This window comes from Balaenoptera physalus (genome assembly GCF_965194825.1).
Source record: "Balaenoptera physalus genome assembly, chromosome: 6".
NCBI classification, from domain to species: Eukaryota; Metazoa; Chordata; class Mammalia; order Artiodactyla; family Balaenopteridae; genus Balaenoptera; species Balaenoptera physalus.
In genome coordinates this window covers 59,704,898-59,731,395 of record NC_138885.1, presented here as the reverse complement: position 1 = coordinate 59,731,395, position 26,498 = coordinate 59,704,898, and the positions used below count along the sequence as shown (strand labels likewise).

The following is a 26,498-nucleotide window of genomic DNA, read 5'->3' as shown; positions in this document are numbered from 1 at the left end:
ATAAAATAATTGCAAATTGTGGTATGTGCTATGAAAGAAAAAAAAGAGTGCTGAGAAAGAATATAATGGGGATGGGGATAGTGGGGTGATCTGTAGACTTTTATCCCAAGTGAAAGATATGTAAAACTTGCTAAAAATTATAAAATATTTGAAACTTCCAGACGTAACATGTACTTACTACCCATATTTAATGGATGTTAATATTTTGCGTACTTATTTTAGATTGCTCCTTTTACAATCTAAGTGAAAGTGAGAAAGTACAGCTAAAGCAGCCACCACCCCTTCTTATATCCTTTCTCTCTAGAGGAACCAATCCTCACGTTGTTGTGTATCAGCCCTTCCTATGTATATTTTTACTTCCATAAAATAGAGTGTTGTCTGTGTGCTTTAATTATGTAAGTACTGTCTTATTTGCAACTTGTGTATTTCACTCAACAGTATATATATATATATATATATATATATATATATATACACACACACATATATATACACACACACGTATGTTGTATACATATATATAAACCTGACTCTTCAGTTCAATCTGTTATCCAATATTTATTAAGTGCCTACTAGATACTAGGCATACAAAGACTGAGTTCCTGCCTTTGATGAGCTTACACTCATTCTTTTAAAACTCATTTTGACGGCCCTGCTTAAAGATAGAATGTAAGAACATGCAGATGAGGACAAACAGGAAGGTAGCATTCACAGTGAAGGCAAGGTGATCTGTTGAATATGAGGTAGGAGGTGGAGGCACTTGATGAGTCTGATGACTCAGACTCCGCTCTTTGAGATAGAAGAGAAAACGACCGTGGGAACCTTAGGAGTGTGTTTTGTGTCAGTAACAGGCAGCTGAGTTTGAAAACATACAGTTTCGTCATTTTCTCCAAAACTTCCTTAAAGTGTTTGGATGTTTCGAATAAAAAGGAAATATGGAGTGAAGGATATGGGAGGAAAATGGTTAAGAGTCCAAGTCTCCAAAAAAAATAAAAAAATAAAAAGCTGAAATAATGGAGCTAATGTGAAGGCTAGAGTGGAAAGATATGTAAAGACAAGACGTGGGTGCTATGTTGGGGGAAAACAGGATGCGGTAAAAAAAAGTGGGTAGGGGGAGAAAGGAAGTGGAAGGAAAACAGGTTATGGTCTGAGTTTGGAACACTGAAATTTGGTATTTCGGTGATACAGCTGTACTAGTTTATAGAACTATCCTGGGTGAAGCTGTGGACGTAAGCAGCTATATGGAGTGGAGGTAAAGGACGTGAATGGAATGGAAGACTCCAGAATAGAGGTGGTCAAGGAAACATGAGGCTAATGGTTCAATGAGCCATCACATGGCTACTGACATCATGGTTTGGTGGGCAATACTGGGATGGAAAGAAGTTAGAAAGCCATTGCCAAAGGTTTTGAATGTTGGTGAAATACCGGGAGATTCAAGCAAAGAGGATGAGTACCATGAGAGACATGGTAAAGTGTTCATGGAGAAAGAAATATTTGATATGAGCCTTGTAGCAGGTACAGAACTTTATAGTTAGAGATTGAGAGGCAGAGTAGAAGACATTTCAACCTGAAGGATGGTCTAAGTAAGGTCAGAGGAGGCAGCAATTGTTGACTATTTCTGATTTATCATACTGGATCTCTCAGATCTCTCAGATGAAATGATCTGAAAACAATTCCACTGTATCAGTCAACGGCTTTTATAGTACATTCAAGTGAGTATTTTCCAAATGGACCACTAACTCGTATCTATTTCCTCCACTCGTAATTGTCCCAACTACTTAAACTCTCACATTTCCACTAAACTAAACTTAATACTTAATGACTCAACTGGTCCATGTCTGGTGTTCAGATAGGGACATGACCTAGTATAATAGATCTGCAACTGGTTCCAGGTCTGATCTCACAAGGCCAGGCTATTTGGTTCTTTTCCAACATAAGGAGCTGCAGAGAGTCAGTGTCTGGAGATGTCTTAAATTAATAGCTTATCAGAGGTGCCTTGACCTACGCTGCTTATCTTTTCCCACTTGGTGTCTGCTCTAACTTAAGACGTTATTTTGATCCTTGTTCTTAGAACCATGTTATTACAGGGTAGTAAGGAGCTTTTGAGGGTCATGTGGTCCTAAGTCCTGCTCAAAGACTTCTCTAAAATTTCTATGTTCAGTTTCTGCCTTAACACTCCTCCATTGTTTGAAAAATCATTGACCTAGGGATAGATTGCTATGTTTGTCTTTGCTATAGTAAGTTCTCAAATTAATATCACAATGCTGAGTAGACATGATCTGTCACTGTATCTCTGAGTTGTATTTATTACTTGCAGTCTATCATTTTGACATGTCTGAAAGCACCTACCACAGAGACTGTAACATAAGATACACTATATTTGTCAAAACTGAATCTAGATTTTCAATGCATTTTAACTGCTTGGTAAAGAGAATAGATATGTTTTGGTCATACTTCCACTACAAAATTTCATGTCAAGATCTGATTTCTTTTGATTTTTTATCTCTAATCCCACTATGAAATGTGCACTCATTGCAAGGGAAATGACATTGGAGGAAGACTGTGACTTGGGTGCACATGGCAGCGTATTTATGTCCTGTGTATTCAGAGAGAAAAGAGAGGGAAGTAAGAAAGAAAGGAGGGAAGGAGGGAGGAAAACAGATTAAAATCTCAGCCATTGGATAAATTAATAATATATCTCTGAATGTTAATTTCTACTTTTATAAAGTGGGTACAATAATGGCTCCTAATCACACAACAATTTTAGGATATCAAATGAACCCAAGAATGTGAAAGTGTAAATTAGAAACTCTTATCCCTATATAAGACATCCACTACCTGTTTTCATGTGCAATTTAGAATACCTATCATTTTGTCTTTTGATATTTCCACTCCTAAATACTATATATTTATCTGTAGAAACACTCTGTTTCAGGAAAAATGTGTTCCTTTCATCATACAGCTTCTCATTATTCGTGTGAAGTGCCAGGAACCTTGAGAGGGTAGAAAAAAAAAATCATTCCAGCTTCTCTGTAGCTCTCCTTTTGACAGCACTCAAGTACAGGCTGATTGGCTATAGAGCCACAGGGATTTGATGAAGCAAAGCGTTCCACAGCAATACAGAATCCAGCTACTTCTATCTCAAGGGAAGTATAAGATATGACCTTGGTTCATTGCTGGTAAGTATGCTAGTTGCCTAGCAAAACTCAAAAGTCCAAGGTAAAAGCCATAATGCTTTTACTGATTTATATTTTGAAGCTTTTAATATCATAATGTGATGTGCTGCAAGTTGAATAGCTTATAGAAAGCTTAGAATAGATGGAATTTTCTACTACCATAGCTGCTGACTTGTACCACACAGTTTTATCAATTCCTATATTTGCAATGATAACAAAATGTTATGTTATGCAATATGTTAATGCTTATAAAGCACTGAGTGCATCTGACATTTTAAACTTGAAAGATGAGTTCATGATGAGTGAGATTTAAATAACTGTATCTTAAAAGATCTCAGTGTGAAGCTAAATTTGGTTTCCTAATACTACACAAATTTGACAGTCATCAAAAATCCATTTTTACTCTAAGGTAACTACTTTTATTCTTGAAAGTAGAAAAATATATTAAAGAAATAAGATTCATCAATAACAAAATTTCTAAAAATGTATGTTCATAGATTCATATGCAGATAAGATCACTGTACTTTAGCTGAAAAAATAAATAAAACATTTTATAAAAATTTGTGCATCAATTTGGGGCTAGCAAATAATCTGAAATACATTTCTAGAAACAAGAAATCTTTTAAACTATTTCTTTTACATTGGTTAACACGTTCAGATCTTTTATACAGCAAATATTTGAGGGAGAATTTTTGTTTTTTGATTTTTTGGGGTTTTTTTCTCTCACTTTTTCTTTTCCTCCTTCTCCATAATGTGAATATGGTGAACTAAACAGACTATTAAATCAAAAAGGCACTTTTTATTAAATCAATCATTTAACTATCTTTAAAAATCATGAAAAATCTCCTCCAGATTTCATTTAATATAAAGTTAAATCAGTAATTTCGTAAACTAACCATTGCCAACTACCACTGATAATAAATGATGAGTTGAAAATTTCAATAAATTCTTGGGCATCACAAAATATGTCTATTTTCTTCAACAGGAAAAATAACATCTGTTGGACATAACTCATAAAAACCCTTTACTAGTTAGCTGAAGTATTGCATGATTTAGCTGATCATGCCATTTGCTTACATAAACACAATCAGAACTACAGTTATCATTTTAGTTCAAATTTAAAATTTCTTTGTTGTGGGATGTATAAATATTAACTGAAATAAAAATTAATAAATACGAAAATTAATCTATCATTCTAATACTTCAACAAATCAAATCATTTTCAGTTTTTAAAGCACCTTACCATTCTTTGCCATTATGATACAGAGACTTTACCTGACAGTGTAGGTAAAATTTTGTGTTCTGCTTTTCTTAACATTATCTCCTGTCTTCATACTTATCATGTAAATTAATTAATTGTATAAGCTACCATAACTTAATGCATCAATTTCCCACTCTTAGACATGTTACCTTCCTCTTCCCTGCCCCAGTTCCCAGTTTTTGTTATTTCCCTCAACAACCAGCATTTTCAGTTATGCATTTTTCCCCATGTTTTTGACGTTTCCCCCTTCAGATAAATTCTCTGAAGTACAGACTTATAGATATGAATATCATTATGGCTCTTATATTTCCAAAGTGCTAAACAGACACTTTTATAAATTTCATTGCCATCAACAGCAATATGGATGTATGCAAAATTTGTACTGCGACCTTCACCAGCACTTAGTATTAGTATTTTCTGTTGGAGGGAGGAACACTAATTTCAAGGAGATGAAATTTCCATGATTTCATACTAATGAAATCTCATTAGTATTATTTTAATCTGTGTTGTTATTACTACTGGTGTTAAATGCTTCAAAATATTTGCTAATCATATTTCATATCATGTAGATTATGTTTGCGGGTGTGTATCTTAATTTATATAAAAATTTATGTGTTTTTTTATTCACTATTCAGACAGTAATGCTTTACCATATTAACAGCAAAAAATTTTTTTCCAATATAGATTATTTTACTTTTACTTTGGGTTTTTTTGGGGATCAGGTATGTTTAATATTTTTATATAAATATGTTAAGTATTTTGCAATGTAACTTTTTTATGTTACTTCAACGCTCAGATAACAATCCTACCAAATATGAAACTTCCCCCGTGATTTGATTTTTAAAAATATTCGTCTACTTAATCTATCTGAAATGTATTTTGGCAATGTTGTGAGATGTATATCTAAATTTTTCTTTTTCAAACTCTAATACCAAAACCATTTATTAAATACTCCTCTTTCCCATTGTTTTATAATGCCCTATTCATATACATATATGCGTGTGTGTATATATATATATATATATATATATATATATAATTCTTATCTATACTATGTTGAGATTTTTCTCTATTTTCCGAGATCTAACATGGTACTGAAAATGTTAAACTATGTAATTTTCTGCTATTATTTGATATCTGGAGTGGCTTTTCAACATTTATGGCTTCTTTTAAAAAAATCCCTTTATTCTCATTAGCTTATTTTTCCAAATGGATTTTTATTATTCCATCACCTTCTAAGAAAATCCAGTTGAGGGTTTTATTGAGATTATCCTTTTATATTCATAAATTAATGTGGAAAGCTTTAACAGATTTACCTTTATATCCAGAAACATAACCTGTCTCTTCATTAATTCCAGTGTTCTTTTCTAACTCACAATAAATCACATTTTAAAGATATGTCCAATATTACATAACTAAAGGGCAGAATGAGATAATGGAAAATGTGAAGACTATGGGGTGGAACACATAAATATATGGACATATATATATGTGTGTGTGTGTATATGTATGTCTAGGCTTTAATCCTGTGTGATCTTGGGCAAGATGTTTAGCCTCTTTGATCCTCAGTTATTTCCTCTGTAAATTGAAGGTAATGGTACTTCCAGGATTGCTATAAAGAGTAGGAATAATGTATATAAAACTACTGAATCACAGCATGTACCCAGTAAATGTTAGCTATGAGAATAATTTTTAATATAACATGTGCTTAGTACTTGACATTTTATAAAGTTCCTTCATATGTATTATCTCGCTTGCTCTTTGATCTTCACAGAAGATCAATATTAATCTTAATATTTCTTTCAATATTAAGAAATTAATATTTGGCCTTACTATTAAGGGCAAATAGGTAAACAAATACCTACTTTTGAATCAAACCCAAGCTCATTTCGCATCATAATGATATATGTAAATGTATTTGAAGATCACCTACATCACACAATAACCTTGTCCCTGAATATTTGATGATTTTTTCTGTTATAATAAGTGTAGTTGCCCTTTCATTACATTTTCTATTAATTTTGCTTGCTTAAAGGAATGCTGTCGATTTTATATGTTTGTTTCATGTTCAATAGTTTTACTGAGTTCCTTATTACCTCTTAAAAATATGGTTAATTCTCTTGGCTTTCTGCGTTGTCACATTTCCAAAATAAATTTTATGTTATGGAATCACATATTAATAAAATCAGCTACTTAACTGAAAAATAAAAAAACTAAGACTAGTTATCTATCATGATATATTAAAATCTTCCTGTTGTAAATATAAATTCAAGATTATTTAGCTATTAATAGTCAGTCTCCTTTAGCTTGTAGATTGTATTTCCTTACAAAATCTTCCTGTCGGTCCTTCAAACCTCACCTTGTCTGACAGGAAGGGGTGATGTTACAGTGTGGCAGAAAAAGGAAAAAGAGAAAGCATACACCTTTTTTTTCTTTGTGGGTTTTAAATATTATTCTTAAGGATAAGAGAATAAAGGGATGAGTGGAAAAGAGGTATAAACTGCACTTGCACACTTGGGAGAGTCTTGCTGTTTTCTCATTTCTTAACGCATGGTTGGCTATGCTCTTTCCCTCTGAACCTAGACCTTCCACTGCCAAATACATCCTCCCCACTTTTTTTTTCTCCTAGAATATCATTTCAGCTATGGGAGGATACATCTTTTTGTGCCTGGACTTGTCTTTCCCCATCTACTGTTGGAGTAGGGTGCTTCCTTTGAAAAGTAATAATAATAAAATGGCATTTTTTTCCGTTGAATCAGTTGGTTAACACTATCAAATCACCCACTTCCAAAAGCATTCTAAATAAAGGAACCCACTGATGCCTCAGAAATATTTCATTTTTACTTAATCATGTTTTGTTTTTAGCTCAATTGTAAAAACAAAAACAAACTAGTAATAAAAGTTAAAAAATGACCAAGATGCTACAGTTATTTTCACTGTAGAAGCAGACAGTCAGTTTCAGGTATAGTTTCCATACTCACGGGGAAAAGGATTAGAAGTGGATGGATTGACGCTGTCCCCACTGTCAGCACTGTCACAGCTGGAAACTTCATCATCTGATTCCCGCACAGAGGAGCAGGGTGAGGAGCTGTCAACTTCTTCAAACTTCCTCTTTAAAATTCCACTCATCGCTGCAGCGCTGTCACATGTACCTGTAGCAGGAACGGGAGCAACGGAGCATTGAAACATCTGACCGCTGGATGTGCAGCCAAGGTCTCCGGAGTCATTTTTATGTGGCTTTTTATACATGAGCTGAGCTTTCCCTTGAAAGGTTCACTAAGCAGTTTTTTAAAAACATTTTCAAATTAACAAACATTAAATTAAATATGAGCATTTGACCATTTGCTTACCAACATGTATCAACTTTTTTAGACATAGTTCATTTTAATGCAATACCTTTATTCCTTTTTGTTGGCAAATTGAGAAAATCCACCTAAGTCCATAAAATTCTGTATCGAAAATAAATGCCAATGTTCCCCAAAGTCCTAAATGATTGCTGGAAGGAACACATGTAAATACGCAAAGACTTCATACTCAAGTTTTAAAATGTCAGAAACCTAATTAGCTGAGCACTATATGAAATCAGGTCTAAATTTTAGGTAGTTTCCACTGAAATATTACAATAGGGTGAAGTATGTCCCTATGACGCCTGGTTGCTGAAGCTGTTGCCACTGTTTCGGAAACCTCCTAAGGCTCGTTAGTCGGGACATAGCACTAGTTGGGTGGGAAGAGTGAGGTGTGGGGAGTGGGTACGGTTTCTCCTAAATCCTTTCTCTAGGATGAATGGGTTTTCCCCTCTCCTTGAGCTGCCCTTTCTCCACCTTCCCCATTTACCTTGACATATACATAGTCAGCTGAAGGGCATAAACTTTCCTTGCAGTGTAAGAATATTTTCAGGAATAACATATATAAATTAGCTTAGATATATGTGATGGTCTTACATTGTTAAATTAATTTAACTTAGCTGAAAGTATTGGTAAATTGATGCCATGCATTCTATCTTCCATCTCATTATGTCAGCTGATTTTAACTCTCTTTTGAGTTCTTAGTTATATTATCTAGGCAACTGCCCTCAGAAATCTCTGTAATAACCCCTTCTCTACACAGATCACAGAGCAGGCAGCCTGACCAGATCCCCTTAGCTGGGCCAGATTTCCAAATTTTAATTCAGTAGTTTTCAAAGTCGGCTACTAGGATTAGCAGCATAAGCATCACCTGGGAGGGAAATGCAAATTCTCAAGCCTCATTCCAGATCTCCTGAAGCAGAAACTCCCAGAGGGTAGGGCCTAGGACTCTGCTTTATGAAGCCCTCCAGGTGATTCTGATACATCCTCAAATTGGAGGGCCAGCTGTCTAATTTCTAGTCTGTTCTCCAGTAGCTCCTTCCTTGGACTTTTCCTTCCTTGGGTGTGTCCACACACCAGCCCTAGAGAGTTAAATAACCCAGCACTCAATTCCTAGTCAAAATCTTCTTCTTGGTTCATCACTGGTGTGAATTCTATAAGTACAGTATTAGATGTCTCTTAAGTATCATTAATTTCAACTTACTCTACTCATCTATTCACGTGTTTAGTAACTGGTATGCATATGCTTGCCTCCTGGGATGGAGTAGGGGATACAAAAAGGAGTAGAATGTGTTACCTGCTCCCAAGGAGCAAGCATCCACTTTGCTGGGCTGCATGGAATTGAGAATAACCTCCAAATTCATGTTCTACTGCCTTGTTTTACTAATTTATGTCTTTTTCATGACTTATATTAACAATAGAGATAACTGATAGCAATAAGAAGATACTACACTGTCTATTCTTTTGAGAATAAAATCTCTACTCTGACTGATTTTACCACTATTCAGATTAGCTTATTATTTTCTCCATCTTAAAGAGTGTGAAATGCATAAGATGTTCATGCATATCTGAGAGGGTGGAGAGAAAAACAGATATTTTAAGTAAAGTTCCTGAAATAAAAGTAGGACAGGATATAAATTTTAAAATTGTTCACTTCAAACAAGATGCAAAGTAATTTATGAGGGAGAGACACCAAGACACAAAATAATACAAAATGGAAACCCATGTTTAAAAAGTACATTTTTATAATAAGGTATTGCAATGGGAACAGTTAAAAACCATGTCCTTAAGCTCCACTTTCCCATCTGACCTCCCCCAGCTTCCTTAAGGCAGATTTCTCAAGGATACCCAACTGGACCAAAGGGAACTATATTCAAACATGGCAAAATGTGGTACGTGGTACTCTTCTCTTCCTTTCTCACTTCCTCAAGCATGAGAGGGGAAATTTTTGGAGGGATGATAAGGGAATTCAAAAGTCTCTTTTCCCTTTGTTATTACATTTGTACTGGCAAGACTTGAAGCAATGGAGTTGAAGGTTGGCTGTAATTTCTGTCTACCTCTTTGAGACTGAAAGAGCCTGAGCTATTCCCAGGTCAAAGGGACAAAGGAACTGACTGTTTAAGGTGGGATTAGTATCTATGCTGGAAATTAAACATTCAAATAATTACAGGTGGGCATAACTTAAACTTATACCCATGAAACTGGTTAAGTGCTAAATTGCTTGTGCAGCAACCAAGCGTAACACCTGTCTAGTTTCACGGCCTTTAAAAAATATTATGTGAGCGTAACAAGATGCCATAACGAATTATGAGGGCCAAATGACCTATTGCTTACAAGTATATAAACCTTGATCAAGACCTAATAGTGGAATGGTAAAGGGAGCATGTGGTTTTCTCCTACAGCATCTATGCTAGCTCACTAGGAAAGAAAAGAATACAAGAGTTTAGGGAAAAGACCCTGTTAATAAAGGAGTTGTATATACTTGGTTTGCTTGTACCCTGTATTGGTTCTCTCAGAATTTGAGGACGACAATAGGTGGCTAGCTAGGTAGAGATGCAAGTGAGCAGAATCAATGCTTGTCCTGTGGCTGCCATAGCTCCTTAAATAGTCATTTAATAATATATTTTTGTTCCCAAAGACGAGGCCTAATTAAACTTGGTAGGTATGAAGCCAGTGAAAAAGTGGTCAACATTTCAAATTGGCCAACAGCATCAAAGCTCAAAGAACAGAAGATAAACCTGAACAGGCATTAATTTACCCTAAATATGATAAGCTGAGAATCTAAGTCTCGTTATCAGCCATTTAAACACAGCTACCATTTTCCAATTCAAGAAACACATGTTAATCAAGGGTATCACCATTTCTCATTTGGACTAGCACAGCCACATCCTAATTATTCTCTCCCATCCACTACTGTTTGCTTTCAATGGGCTTTCCAGGTTGGAGGCACAATGATAAATTTAAATTGCAAATGTGATCATGTTCAGCAGCTTAAAACTCTTAAGTGGCTTTGGATTACCTTAGGATAAAGTTCAAAATCCTCAAAATGGCTTATAAAGTCCTTAACAATATACTCTGGCTAACTCTGGCTAACTTCATCTTCTTTTTGAGCCATTGGCCTTTTTGCCAATATTTCAGCGCTAATAATAATTGTTTCTCCAACCTGCTTTTTCTCTCTGGACTCTAAGCCTTTTGATGTATGCATGATTCTTTCCGATCTACTTTTTGATTTCTTTTCCCACAGCACTTACCACCTCCTAAATCCATATTATTTATTTATGTATTTTTAGGTTTACTAATTCTTTTTTGTCCCCTGCTGGAAGATACCAGGGCAGGGATCTCTGTACTGATGTTCCAATGGTCTAGAACAATGCTTTATATCTAATAGAGGCTCAATAAATATTTGTTTGATGAATGAATGAAACCCTTCTATTTCCATACTTTAATTATTTTGTCAGTGTCTATTTTCTCTGATAGACTAAAAGCTCCATAAGCAGAATCATGTACATCTCATTCACCACTCTATCTCTCCTAACAAAATATCTGGCATATTTGATTAGATGAGAATTAAAATGAGATGAAATTGACCTCAAAACGTCATACAATTTTTTGTTTTTTTTTTTGCTTGCAAGCAACCCAAAAGCCAATTCTAGCTAACTTAAGCACAAAGACATCTGTTGGAAAAATACTGAACTAGTTCATGCAATCTAAGATAGAGCTGAAATGAAAAATTGAGGAACTGCAGGAATCAGGACAGCTTCTGGGATTATGGTTGTAGAAATTCCATGATCTTGTTTTTTAGAGCGCCACAGTTACCAGGTTTAAGCCCAGCAACTTCTATGTCTCACAGTTCAAGTTTAATGTTCCAAAGCATGAGCAACCTTTTAGCCCATTTTGGGTCAGGTGTCCGCCCTGTGACCGTTCGACTACGTGACCAGTGGGCAAGGAGCCAGCCAATTTGCTATCACCTCAGAGAACCTCACTCAGAGGCTTCAGTAAGTTCAATTGCATTGCAAAGCCAATATTCTTTCCTTGTCTAACACTGATTTATCTAATTTTTTCACTTATTAATACAGCCCATTGTTGGGGAAGCTAGTAAAGTAGTCTTGTTCAGGCTTCAGAGGCGGCACCAGGCCTCTCTCTGACTGGACAATGGTGCTAAAGCCGACTGCATGCCAAACTGCTGAGCTACACCCAGGTCAGAATCCATCATAAACCCCTAGATAAGATAGAGAGTAAGTCCTGGGACTTCTTTCACCTCGAGGGTCTGGCCAGCCCCTGGGGATCAAGAACATTCCAAAACTTATGAGTTAAGACCGAGGCATTTATGACAACAACCAGAGCTGCAAACTTGCAAGGAGGCTGATTGTTATCAGCCTGCGGCCTGGTGTTAAAAGTTGGGCTCCTTCGAGTGGCAAACTGAAGTCTCACCCGAGGGGTGGACCCACCGCCTGGGACCTTCCCAACTGGGACTCCAGATTGCTGTTCAAGGGACTTCCCAGCGCTGCTTGGACGTGGATGTAGGTGCTTCCCCAACTCGGTGATGTATAAACCTCTGCCTTTACTATTCTTTCTTAGTTAGTTATACAAGTCTTTTCTTAATTAGTATACTGTAAATTGTTAATTCAATAAACTCTCTCTAAATTCTTGTTTAACTGAGTGTAGAGTGGTTATCTTGCGAGCGAATCCTACGAACCTTAAAACCAAAAGTAAGGTTTTCGGCAAAACATCCATGAATTCACCACTTGGCCAGCTTCTCAGTTTGGGATTCCTCTTTCCCTACACCTAAGTGCCCTTTCTATTGCCAAATTCAATTAAGAACTACTCTATTTTAAAACTCTAATAAACATCTTGTAATCTTGGGTATCTGTTATTCTTAATGATCATATACTATTTATTTCATATTTGTGTTAGATGTAAGAAGTCTCTAGACACATTTAAAGAAAGAGTAGTAGAAAAGTATAAATGTTTCCATTTCTCCTCAAAAAGATACTGATAAACTACACTAGATTTTCTATGGTTATAAGTAAATACAATTATTTTATTTAATATATTTCTGGAAAAAATGTGGGAAACCAGAAGGCTGCAGGGTGAAGATAAGTAAGACACTGGATAAAAATGTACATTTTAATGCCTCTGGAAGAACTACTGAAGCTAAACTTTGGGTATTTGTTAGAATCTGGTTCATATCGCTCTCTTTTGACTGCTTAAAAATTTCATAGCTTTCCCAGGTAACTCATTGAGTTCTTACTATCCCATTTATATTCATCTAATGTTTTATCCTTTTTTCTTTTTACATTCTGTCCCTATTTCCCAATGTTTTGCTCTGTATTATAGGGAAATGACCACAGGAAAAATGCCTTAAGAGTATCATCAATCTCCTAGTTCTGAAGAGCAAGTTGTCTGATTTGGAGAAGAATCATTTTAGGGTTGCCAGATTTAGCAAAGTAAAATATTCAGCAAATTAAAACAGGACACCCAGTTAAATTTGAATTTTAGATAAAAAATAAATAGCATTTGAGATATAATTTTACTTATTATTTGTTGCTTATCTGAAATTTAAATTTAACTGGGCAGCCTGCATCTCTTCTAACAACCCTAACTGGTGCTCTTGGCTCTTGGTGAGAAAGCAGAATGACTATAAAATCAACAAAACATCTACGTAAAAAAATGCCACCTACCAACTGGAAATACCATACGTGAATATTCCTGTCCTTTACCAATCAGACAAAACCCAGTAAATAAAATATGTAAGGTTATTAGGGTGAATCAAGAGTTTATCAAACAATTGAAAAAAAGGTGAGGGGGTGGGAGACGGTTAATAGGCTTAGGGCAGGCATGGCCTATCACTGACACGGGAAAAAAATGAATTTAAAAGGAAGTAATTCTGGCATGGCAAGAATTTCCTTATATGGTAATGAGGAGGTCTTTTTGGTGAGATGCTGTCTCTTCCCTGGCCTGATAAAAGAAAGGGTGGTGAGCTGTGAGTTCCTGGTTCATTTGACCTGGCAGGTCCTTAACTCTTAAGGCTGCTTAAACCGGGAGCTTTACATGGTCCTCTCTCAGGAACAAAGCGGGTGTCTAGAGCCCCTCTGTTCACTTTTACCTGGGAGTCTGCGTATATCCTTTGCATTGCTTGCTTGCTAGTTTTGTAGTTGATCAAAATGAGAATAACCTTTAACTGCAAAGGTCATTAACAAACACCCTTCTGCCTTGGTGATATGGCATACATCAAAGCAGCATGTTAACTGCATTATAATCTGACATGAAGGACGTTTCTTCATGATTTGTCGAAGAACAAAATCATCTATTTTACATCTTCATTAAATTCTTCCAGCAAGCACAAAAAGCTAAGAAACCATGACTGTTCTCTCCCAACGACTTTGATAAGCTCAGGCTGTTCACTTTGAACAGGAAACACCAGTGCCAGGATTAAGTTGCATAGAAAAAGAAGCTTATTCTTCTTTACTTTCATGCAGAATGGAAAACAATTTTGATGTTTCTTCTGGTTGCTTCACCAAATTCAAATGATGAGATGAGAAGTACTGCAAACAAGTTGATGAAAATACTGGTGTGTGGCTCATCTGTGATAGCAGGTGGGAGAAGTTGAGCTGGCAAAAGCAAGATTATTCACAATGTCACACTTCATCAACCAGATTGTCTACAGGGCCAGAGAGAGGATGAAGAGGACAGTTGCTCAATTGATGGTGTGTCGGTTTTATTCCAATACTCAACAAAAGAGAGCTTAGCTAAAAAATATCATACTGTGTTATTTTTATTTTCTGGTGGGATATCATTAGTTATCCAGATGTGTTCCTAACTATCAGGATACAATTGTAAACGAGTTAATTTATATTCAATCCTTTTACTCCTCAAATTTTTTACACCATGAATTTGAGTAATCTTTGTTCTGCCCTAACACTCACAATGCTACTACCCTTACACTGTTATGTTAATCAAACACTGACTATTGGCTAAAGTTTCTGCTAAATAAGATAATCATTATCTTAAGAAGTTGGCATCAGATTTCAATGCCTTGAACACTTACCACGCCACAGGTCTCAGAATGCTTATGCATTTCTCTTAAAAAAAAAAAAAAAAAAGGGATAACTTCTTTCACAATACTAGGGCTATTTCTGCCTTAACCCATTTGGCAAGGAATTAACCTATCTGCCGCCAAGAAGATAGGGATTTGGCAATTAATTCACAACATAAAATCCTGCAAGGTGTTTCCATGGGGCACCACCAATGTGAAAAATGCTACTGGTGGCTTGCCAATTCAAGAAGTACAAGTTAGCCAAATACACTTCTCTTGTCTAGGTGTCTGCTTAAGCCAAAAATGCTGGGAGCGCTCTTGTCTAATGAATATTTTTGTTGGAGAAATGATTGTAGGGTTCCCCAATTATGTATGAATTCCTTGTGCCAGAGTTGCCCATGACCTTGAGTTAGAGGTCTCAGTTACTTTATGTGCTTTGGATTTCAACAATTTTGCAGCTTGATGATTTGCAGTTTGAGAATTTGATTAAAGAAATGAGTGCTTACCCCTGAAAAAAGTGCACAAATGCATGTCATTTACCCATGGATTCTCCATCAAAGGTAGGTGCCTCTAACTGTCCTCTTCCCTCACTGTGTGCAAACTGCAATGGCTAAATTGATTTATGCCCTGCTGACAAAGGGATGGAAGGCTACTCCACTTACTAATGGTAAAGGGGTTCTTTATGAATGTCTGGCTGGGGAGACCCCAAGAAGCTTTCCATATTACCTGTCATTGGGATTAGTATCCATATAAGATACCCAGAACTTGGTTTTTAATGCCTCTTAACCCTAAACATTGTTCATTACTTGTTTTTTGTCAACATGATATAGCAGAATACATGTGAACTGAAAGCCAAAAGTCCTTCCCCAACATTAACTTTCAGGACGTGTTTTCAGTTAGCAAGAGCACAGAGACCCAACCAAGAACATGATAAGGCTTTTAAAACTGTTGAAAATTGATCAAGTGTCTGTTGTCAGCCTATTTTTCCTACCCCAACGACAAAAGTACCAACGAAAAATTTATTTGATGTGCTTGCTATTAAGACTAAAGAGGAGTACTTAGCCTAGTTTCTTGGAAGATTGGCAAGACTTACCACATTAAGGGAAAAAAAAAGACCACACAGACATGGAAGAATTTAGAATTATTACTGCAGCACTGGAAGATAACGTATTTTTTTCTCCTTAGTACTTAAGAAGTTTCTCTTCAGTCTTTTAGAAAGTTTCTGACTAAATAATAAAGTAGTCAGTGTAGCTCAAAAGGTGTGTAAGAAATATGACATCCTTTTCCTTCAGAAGAATCATTAGAATAGTCTGAAGTGAAAGGATCTTTAAAAACACTTCCCTCATAAAGTACTCTAAAGTGGACATCAGAATAAAATATGGTCAAGCTTTAGGACTATACCCATCCAAGCACTGGGATCCTGCCAAAGATACTGTGCAAAAAAATAAAGAAGATTTTAAAAATTAGAGTAAGTAGAAGAAAGTACTTCGGATGTTCTTTAAAATGATTACTACCTTAGGCAAGATATAGATTTCTACTACCTAAGGCAGCAAACAATAGTTATTCAACCTGCAGCTGACATCACATTAAGCAGCAATTAGTAAAAATAATTTAGAGAGTAAGATTAAATACTTGGATTTCCAAGTCTCAGGAAGGTTCTACTGGCATAAATTAAAACCGGTTCACAATAGAAATAAATCACACCAAGCTCATACAATCTTTAAAACTTGGAAACCCACTATTTAGAAAAGTTTCATCATTCAAACAAGTTTCACAAAAGCAGAGTCATGATATTCCCCCCCAACCAATTTATCCAACACTTGCTACCAATGTATAGTTATCACAGAGCCCTTCTAGGTATGCTATTAAAATAATTTTTAAGTAAAAAATAATTAAAATATTTTTAAGTAAAAAAATGTAGATATATTTTCTAAATTTAAATAAATTAAAATAATTTTTGAGTAAAAAAATGTAGATATATTTTCTAAATTTCTTCTGAAAAACCTTGTGACTAAATCAATTGATGCAATATTTCTAGACATCATTCTGATACACAGGAAGTTTAAAATAGCAGTAAGTCCATGAATAGAGATCGTTTCATGATTCAAACAGATTAGCACTTTTAAGTCATGAGGTAGAACTGGACTCATGCTCCACAACAGCATGGGCTCAGCAAACGTTTCTTGGGCACCTAACATGAGCCAGGCTCCCCTCTGTAATTGAAAGGTCCATAGTCTATGGATGAGACAGGAACTGCGGTGAGCAGAATGAACAACTAATGCCTTAATTGTACAAAGTCAACATGGAAAAGAAAAAATAGTAGGCAAAGGCCCAAAGATGAAACATTTTAAAGCAACAAATGATATAAAACAAGAGAGCTCAGAAAAGCGCATATTACTACATCCTATGTGAGGATTTTGTGGTTATTATGCTTCTGGTTGGTGAGATTTAAGCTATGAAGCCACATATAGTTTGAATTTGGCGACTGCCTTCTCTACTTGTCCCATCTGAATATAAGATATCAGCTGCTTAGTACTTCCTAGGTATGACCTCCAATAAACTCTTAGTGGGTTTCTATTTTGGGAAAACACGTCTTTTCCTCATCCATTGAAATCTAAGATGTTTTATCAAGATTATCTGTAACTATAGGCTTAAGCTGAACTTGTCTTATCAGCACCAGGGAACCAACTCCTGTAGGTTGAAGAATAGTAATACTAGTTATCACTTAAAATGATCTTCTTTTGTGCCAGGCATGCATCATGCCATTTCATTTCCACGAAAACCCTTTGATATAGAGACAATTATCCCCACTTTGCAGATGAAGATGAGGCTTAGAGTTTTCAAGTACCCTGTCCAAGGCCACATGGATCGTAGTTGCAGACCATGTCTTAGAAGTGACACCAGGGTTGGAACATGAAGGTAAGCTCCAAACCACTGTCCTATTCAGTCTTTTCACACTCCATGATATAGCTTGAACGCACACACTCAATAAACTACATCATAAAAGCACTTACTTATCAAGAAAACAATATACAATATTTTCCCGGTTTTTCATTGTTCATGAATTGCCCTAAGTTTACAACGTTTTATTGTATTAAACAAAGTTACCCAGGTTTGTTTAAGGCGTTCTTAGGCCTTTTTTAAATATTAATGGGCAAAAAAAGACCAGAATATGAGCTTTTCCCCAATATTTTGGACGATTCTAATTCTTACAGAATGAGAAGCAATATTCCTTCAGCTTTTCAAAGATCTTCAAAGTGTAAGAGACCACCTATTAGCTGGTATGGTATTAGCCACTTCGTGTATCTTTACACATGCATTATACTAGTGAATTTTAAAAGAAATGGGGATTGATGGCTCTGTTGTCTTACTTTTCTTGTATGTGATTGGGGAGAATGGTAGGTGTGCACACGTGTACGTACATGCACACACACATACACACACGACTAAATGCATTCCTGAATGAATATTGGATTCATAAGCTTGCACGGAGATAAGAGATTGCCTGAGTAACAACTCTTTCTAACTAGCATGGTGATGGTGTATCACAAAGCCCCAGGATTTAAGAATGAAATAGACACAACTCCTGAAATTGGCAAGAATAGGTATATGACACCAATGTTTAGTCAAACACCACCAAAACAATTGGCCTGTGTGTTTTCTTTGTATACCTGTTAGAGATTCCTCATTTCCTTTATTAGACAAAGTAATTTCAAATTTCTGTTGGTGGTTTACTATGACAGATTCTCATTGTAGCAACAAGGACCAATTTCTCATTTATCTAGAGCTCAAACATGATTTTCAATATCCTGAACATAAGAAAACGAAAACAAATTCTATTTTCTATTTTTCTATGCTCAGTATACTACATATATGTATTTGTCAGAAGTTCAGTACATAGGAGAAGTATAGAGGGATGTTATCTCTCTTTGCGCACTGAAGTCTAATGATTTAGAAGTTAATGTAAAATAAAGTGCATAAACTTGATTTTCGAATTACTCTCAGTAAGGAGTAATTGTTAACTATTAAAATAGATATTAACATGAGAAAAGAAAGAGTAAATTTATAAAAAAGCATATAAAGTATATAAAAAGCATATAAAACTATATGCAAAAAGCATATAATAGCAACACCATTTAGTGTTGGTGTACAGTTGGGGAACAGTGTTATCATTTGCAATAAGTCAATGTAATGATGGAAATAATGATTCTTATGCCATGAAGAAAAAAGCCTAAATGGATTTCCACTTTGCTCAATAAGGCAGAATGGCATGTACTATACTTTGCTTCCATGAAAGCAATTAACACATTTAAAAAAACTGGCCATTTAAGTCATAAACTTTACCTATTTGGAAAATTGGTTAATTTAGTACAGATTATTTTCCAACTGTCCTAGACAAAGTATTACTATAATGTTTCCATGTGTCTAATAATATGGAATAAAAATAAGACCTTTAAAATCATTTTGCAATTTTATCGTCCTTATACTCTTCAATAAAACTGATACAATTCTATTTAAATTTTAGAATAGGCGATAAAAATGCAATCATATGTTTTGTTTCCTAAGAAATGCCAGGTTAAAATGAAGAAATGTGATTGTTTTGAATACTCAATTATTTTGAACATTTTCCTGCTCTATGTTATAAGTTATTTTCTTCTTTTTTCTATTTCATAGGCACCAGAAGTTCAGGAGGACACATATAGTGATAATACAACCTAAAACCTACACATGCGATTTGGAGATGACAACAGTTATTTGTAGATTTTAGACTATGTTCCATACTGCTAGACTGAGTACAACATGTTTGCCCTAACATCTTTTCCAAGCTTACAATATGGTCGCTAGTTTCAAGTGATGACAAAGACAGACTGGTAATCAGAAAGCAGGAAATTAATTTTTGAAAAATCCTTAAAGATTCCTTTGAAGTCTGATGTAACATCATCTCTTCAAGTACACTATCTGCACTTCGTTCAATGATTTGTTTTTACGTTATTCTATTTACTCTTTAACTTTCTAAATTTAAGTTGAATTGCATTTACACAAATGCATTTTTCTATATACACCCAACTATCCAGACCATGAACTTACTAGGTACACGCTGCTGAGATTTGAATGGAAGCAGTATGACTCGAGCGAATGCAAAAAAGACTTCAAAGTTCTGAGTGAATTTGCATAGAGACATAAATTCTCCAGGATATTCAAAGCCATAAATTTGCTGCAGGACATATATAGCTCTCTCGTGGCTCACGGAAGCACAACAATTCTCTTTATTTCACATTTGTCTATTACCACGTTTTCTCCAAGAATCTTCACAGGCTCTCCTTCTTTGCCTGCACTGTTTTTATTTCTATATTCAGAATGTGCTCACGGGTGGCAGTTGCATTTACAAAGTTAATAGTATTGGACAAGCTAAATGAATTTTAAGCCCAGTTCTCTCCTCCTCCCTGTGCCCTGCCTAGAACACACGCAGAGGTTGGGAGGTATAAACTATGGGCACTATCTGAGTTAAAAATGAAATAAAGAGTTTTTGCTTTTCAAAATTGTTGGATTAAATATGGTTGACCGCAAGGAAGATTTTATTTGGCTGTTTGAAATATATGTATGTATGTATACATACAAAATATATATAATTTATAGTATGCATAACAATATATACATATATAAATATATGTAAACATAGGTATTTCATAACAAATTATATACATGTGTATAAAACAAAAGTAAACAAATACGTTGTTTGGACCAGAGGACAGAGGACAGCATTTTCCATTCAACATAAAAAGGAAATAATTGATTTAAAATATACCCCCTTAAGCTTCAGTCATTACTGAAAGTTTCAAAAGAGAATTTAGAAGAAAATGGCAGTTTGTTTTTTAAAAACTCATACCAAAATACGAATTTCTTTTCCGAAATTAATCTCGGGATCCTGGATAAATGTCACAGTGTCCCCACAGAGTGAGAAAGGGTGAGAATCTGGCCCTGGATGACTACTATGAAGTGATTTCATAAATATTTCAAGTAATTGTCTTTCACTGTTTTAAATCACTGTTTTAAATGGCCATCCTCCTGTTTTGGTCTGCCTTCCATGCTCCCCCCTACCCCCCCTTTAAAAATAAAAGATATTGTTGCCAAACTGCCAAGTCTTAATCATTATAATAAAATAAACGCCCCCTTTTCAATGCAAAAGAAAGTTTATCTAAACATGTACTAGCTCGTTGTACGTAAGCTTCATAAAATTCACTCAAAAATATCTTATGCAAATATGAAAGCATAAAGCAGTTATTTCATGACTAAACATTATTTTGCCTCTTCATCTTTCCAATTTATTTTCATACACGTACAACCTATAATGTAGACAGATGCACACTTGATGCAAATTAAAATAACATTTTTTCCCATCAGCATTGTAACTGCTGAATTGATATATTTTAAAATTTTAATGATATAGATAAACAGTCTGATCACGATGTTTTAAGTTTATTTAAAAATATGCTTTGGAAATAAAAAAGCAATATGAACAATAAAAGTGAGTACACATTTGTTTGGTTCAGGTCAGACTTTTCTATGATGTGATCACACATTTTACAAAAGTGTGAAATTTAGTGCATGGAAAAAGAAGACTTTTGTCCTGCCTGTGACATTTATGAGGATCACTTCACAATCCAGATTTAACTGAAAGGAAAAGTCATAGGAAGTTGAACATGTTGAGTTCAAAATAGCATTGTCTAAAAAGTTCCAAAGAAAATGAATAACAATTATGAAAATTATAGTATTTAAAGGATGTGACCCCCAAATAAATTATTTCTTTGATAAGATGTTTAACAATGAAATATAGAAAGAAGAATCTCAAAACTGAAACCCTCCCTTAAAAAGAAATGAAAATATAACTTATTAAAACTGTCCTTATGAGATCATGTGGGGTATGAACAAAAGAACTCCATTATTTAATTCCCGATACCTCATTTAAAATACATTTCTTAAAAATGTGAAAATCCTCTAAAAGTTGAAAGTCTTGACATTCAGCTAGATGTTTCAACCCAGACACCTCTCTGCAATCAAAAACTTTCCTCAAAATGGAATTATTTAGAAGCCCCAAACCAATTTTTTCTCTCATGACATTATTCCATTGGAACAAAACACCTACGTTTCAAATTGAGACAACATTAAGAAGATTTAATAAACTAGTTAAGGGAAGCTGAAAATCGAGAACACCCTGCCCATTTCCACAATGAGTTAAAATAGCCAATCCTCACCAGTGTCTTTTATAGAAATAAAATCAGGCGCATCATGAAATCTGTCACCGTACCTGCGTGCACTTTAAACGACTACGGCACACACGCTGTTAGATCTTCACTCTGAGAAATAAAGCACACTTCATGTAACTGCTGCAAAACACTGCTGCAGAGGAGCCCAGTGCATTTTTTTTTTCCGGGCAACTGATCCAGCTTTCCACCAGCCCTGTGACCTCTGAACTCCCTTCTGCCCCCCTCCTCTCGCTTCTGCAGTCAAAGCCTCGGAGCTGGTCTCATTTGCATAAGGCTCAGGCAGCCCTCCAGCAGCTGAAACGGAATGCTGGGTAAGGAATTGTGGAACTGCGGTTCTGCCAGAATACCTGAATCGCCCGAGAGCTGGAATACGCGATTGGGAGTGGGCACCAACCGCGCCGGGCTGCCCGCATCACACCCTCCCGCCTCCCCACTCCCCCCGCGTCTATTAATGGATAAGTGTTTTTTAACTCTTTGTTTTGGAGTGCTGCTTTCCCCCCTCCCCACCAAAAAGGAGCTGTCAGCAGCGACAGTGGTAACCAAGGAAACTCAAATAGTCAAATACTTCATTTAAATACATGTGGAAGGCCAATTTAAAATTTTCATTAACTTCTCTTGTTTTTGAAACATAGCTATTTTTTTCCCTTGGAATACATAGTACACGCATAATCAGGGACATAGGGTATTTCTTTTTGTTGTGGTTTAAACAGCATCTTACAGGCATACAGTTATTTGAGTCACTATACAAATACATGAAGTCACCGGTAATTCTATAAAATGTTAAATGTACCCTAGTGCCTTAGAGAAGATCATCCTAAATGGTGTCCAAGAAATTAATTGTAAAGAATTTAGGTCCCACGATGCCTTTAAAACAATACAGCAGTAAAAATGCAGAGCAACGTTAAACTATGTGTTTTAATGTAAAGATTCATGCAGCAGTAATGCTTGTCTGTCTTTGACAGAGATGTTCAGTGTTGTGCTATTATTTGCTAGAGTTATTTCTTCCTTGTCTTTCTACACACAGCAATCTCTGTATTTAAAACATAAACTCTCTTGCTCATAAACCTAGGAAGTGGTTATTTTCTAGATACAGAAGGTCATGTGTGTACATATTTTTATAAATACCCATGAAGGCACATATTCTTCTTTTCTAAATGGTGAGTCAATGGAAATATGCATCATCACATAATTAATCAATTCTTCTTTTTTAAATTAAGCTAATTTGTTTTCTCCACTAATGAGAGAATATTTATGAAATAAAAGGTTTAATGCAATAATATTTTCCATCTATCAAAAGAAATATAACATGCAAAATAAAAGGCACACAACAGATTACTATAGATATATACTATATTATAGTTAAATATAAAATGCATTGTTCTGGGAGATAGCATTATTAACATTTCAAAATTTTCTTGGTTTTAAAATTTTTTATTTAAATAATTAAATATACTAAACCTCTTGCAGTGCACTGAAAGACATCAATAAATTTTGAAGGATATATCATCCAAATCATAAGACACAAACTATTGCAATACAGGATTTTTTAATACCGGAAAAATAAATGTGAAGCTTTTTATTTGAGCTATTTGTTAGTAGTATTCTGTTTTATGTTCCTTCTGAATCATAGAAGATTAGAAATTATTGAATGATTTTTAACCCATAAATTTTTAAATAGAATAAATAACTTTACAGTTTACTATAATCATATAAACGTTTCTTTATCACATCTGACTACATCAGCCATTTAATTGAATTGGGTCAATTCAAGTGCATCCTTCATATTACACACTGTAAATATCTTGCAAAGTTTTTGTTTAAGGCAAAACACACATCAGACCATCCTAATTTAAATCCAATCAAACACAAGGAAGTGTTGGAGTAATTTATAAAATCACTGACCTGTTCAAATAGCTGTAGTCTTAGTCCTTGTACTCTTTATTCATTAGAATCCAAAATAAATTGATTATCATTTTATAATGTGTGTCAGCATCACCGAAGGCACTGTTCTTCCTGGTTCAGCGGAATCTTCTGAAATCTGCCAGCCCTGTGTTTTATTGCTGGTACCGTATGCTTTATTGTTCAGCGACAAGAGCTTCCCTCTGCACAAAGACTCATTACCTACTGCTTGCCGCACGGCATCAGCCTCACTGAGGCTGCCTATATGTGATCACATGGGAGTTTTGTCTGAGAAAGCCAGGCATGCCACTGACTTCACTGTGTGTATGGATATTTTTATCAGCTGAGGTCTGCTAGGAGGAAGGAATAACAGATTAGGAAGCTGCTCTAAGTCATTAATGCAGCACAACTTATGGAAATCCCTTCACAAGATTTTTTTTTTTTTTATTATAGGAAGCGTTTGAGCAGGCATTCAAAAGAAGTTCACTAGATTTTATTTCAATAGGAGGCTGGATAATAATTTAAGGAAGGGGAACTAGCAAAGAGCTATTTCCTACCTTCTGCTTTCTGAAAGTACTGTTGTACAAATGTTATTAAAGAGCCTTGCTTAACTGAATGATTTGACAGTATGTTTTAACCTTTAGATTGCTGGTGTTTCTTTTTATTGGAGGAGGTTGCTTTCTAAAAGGATAAGTGGCTGTTTCCCTAAAAATCTCCTCAATGAAAATCTCAATCACTAATAGATACAATATATAAATAAAAATAAGATACAATATATGAATAAAAATATAGATGTTCTAATTATTTTTGATAAAGTAGATGAGAGGGTGAGTCTCTTTTATTGATGTATATAAGTGAGGTAGATGATTAATTTATCTTCTCAAAATATGACACATCCCTAGAACAGCTGACTTAAAAGAACAATGAAGATTCCAATTTAAAGATTTAAAGGACATGTGGTTCTATTAATTCTTAAAATCTCAGTAACTTATTTTAGACCGCTTACCTCAATAAAGCATATGGTTTACCTTATCTGATTTCAGTGTTAACAAGTAGTTTCAGAGCTGACTACTCAACATTTACAGGAATTTTCTGCTATATAAATATTGAATTAATACATATACATACACACACATAGGTATAGTCAGATTATCTTTCTGAAATATATTTTAAAATAATTACCTAAAATTATTTCTCAAAATTTGAGAATGGATTGTGTATTTCCAAATGAAAAAGCTATTTAATAATTGGAAGTTGATGAAAAAATAAACTTCTTATCTCTTTAATAATCTAAATTGAATTTGTAACTGAAAGCTTGTTGCTTGTTAATCTCAATGGAAATCCTATGACAAGTACATGCAATGTGCAACAAAGAGCAGAGAAAGAAAAGTCAGAAGCATCATAAATGAAGATCAGAAAATAAATTTTCTGTACAGTTAGATATATAGTACATTTTAATAGTGTTTGTAAGTAATACAGTAATCTTAAAAATAGTAAATCTATATACCTGCTTAAACCTTCCATTAATGAGAAGTTATTTTTTGGAAATAATTATAACAAAATTTTTTGTGTCAATGGAAATTTTAAAAAATAATTTAAAGCCAGAATAGGCACATGTGGCTAAATATTTTAGCCAGTCTCTAAATATAATGATTTAACATCATTCTTTATAATATTTTTTGTAGTGGTAGCATTTATTTAGAATGTTTCATGACTTAAATAAATGCCTTTTCATGGATTTTTCTTAACATTGAAAAAAATATTCAGATATATTTTAAATGCCACCATTTTAATGCATTTGTTCCAAAATGCTCATGTTCCTTTTTCCCCCTGCACACAAGAGCTACGCTAAAGCTGCAAAACCTTGGGGCATTAAGAGGAAAAGGAAAACAGAGTGTTTCTGGCTTATAGTGTACCTCTGGGTTCTTAAAGATATGTACATTGTAGCTAATATCTTTGATGATGTCATCATGTTAATGTACAAGGAAATAAACAAAAGGCAGCCATTTTTCTCTTACTGCATCACTTCAAAAACAGTGAAATAAAATGGTTGCCAAATGGAAGGAAAGAATCAGTAGAAAACTGTTACTTCCAAATTCTTGGGATAGGGAGGGGCAATGGGTGTGAAATTAGAAATAAAAATCCATATATGTGAATTTTGTATGAATGTATGTAAAGAAATAATTTACAGTAAGAAAGAACTATAAATAAATACAAGGGATATAGAAATAGCTAGCAATTAAAACAAATTAGTAAAATAATGTCTCCAATGGAAAGACTATAGTCTGTAAACAATGTATTAAATGTAAAAGCTCATTAAATTCATTAATGTTGAAAAAGGTATTTAAAGGTGGACAACAGAGTTGGAAAGACCTAGAAAGAGACAAAATGATCATGAAACAGTAATACGCTTCCCAGGTCTACTATTATCTTAAATGACCTTGGTGAGTTATTCTATCATCTTATGCCTTATTTGTCAAGTCTGCAAAACAGGAACAGAAAAATTTTTGGAAAGCA

At 34.8% G+C, this 26,498-nt stretch overlaps 1 protein-coding gene across 8 annotated transcripts in view; it reads right to left on the bottom strand.

Moving 5' to 3' along the window:
* CSRNP3 (cysteine and serine rich nuclear protein 3) overlaps positions 1-26,498 on the bottom strand; it is a gene marked incomplete at its 5' end in the record, with an annotated part of 256,996 nt that overhangs the window by 70,146 nt on the left and 160,352 nt on the right. For 4 of the 8 annotated variants that reach the window (XM_082465029.1, XM_082465027.1, XM_082465028.1 and 1 more), the window contains one exon: positions 7,419-7,589. In XM_082465029.1, coding sequence (XP_082321155.1) covers positions 7,419-7,566 — 148 coding nt within the window. Of the gene's footprint in view, positions 1-7,418; positions 7,687-23,984; positions 24,024-26,498 lie in introns of those variants that run through there. The other 4 variants (XR_014264636.1, XR_014264637.1, XM_082465026.1 and 1 more) reach the window with 2 other exon arrangements.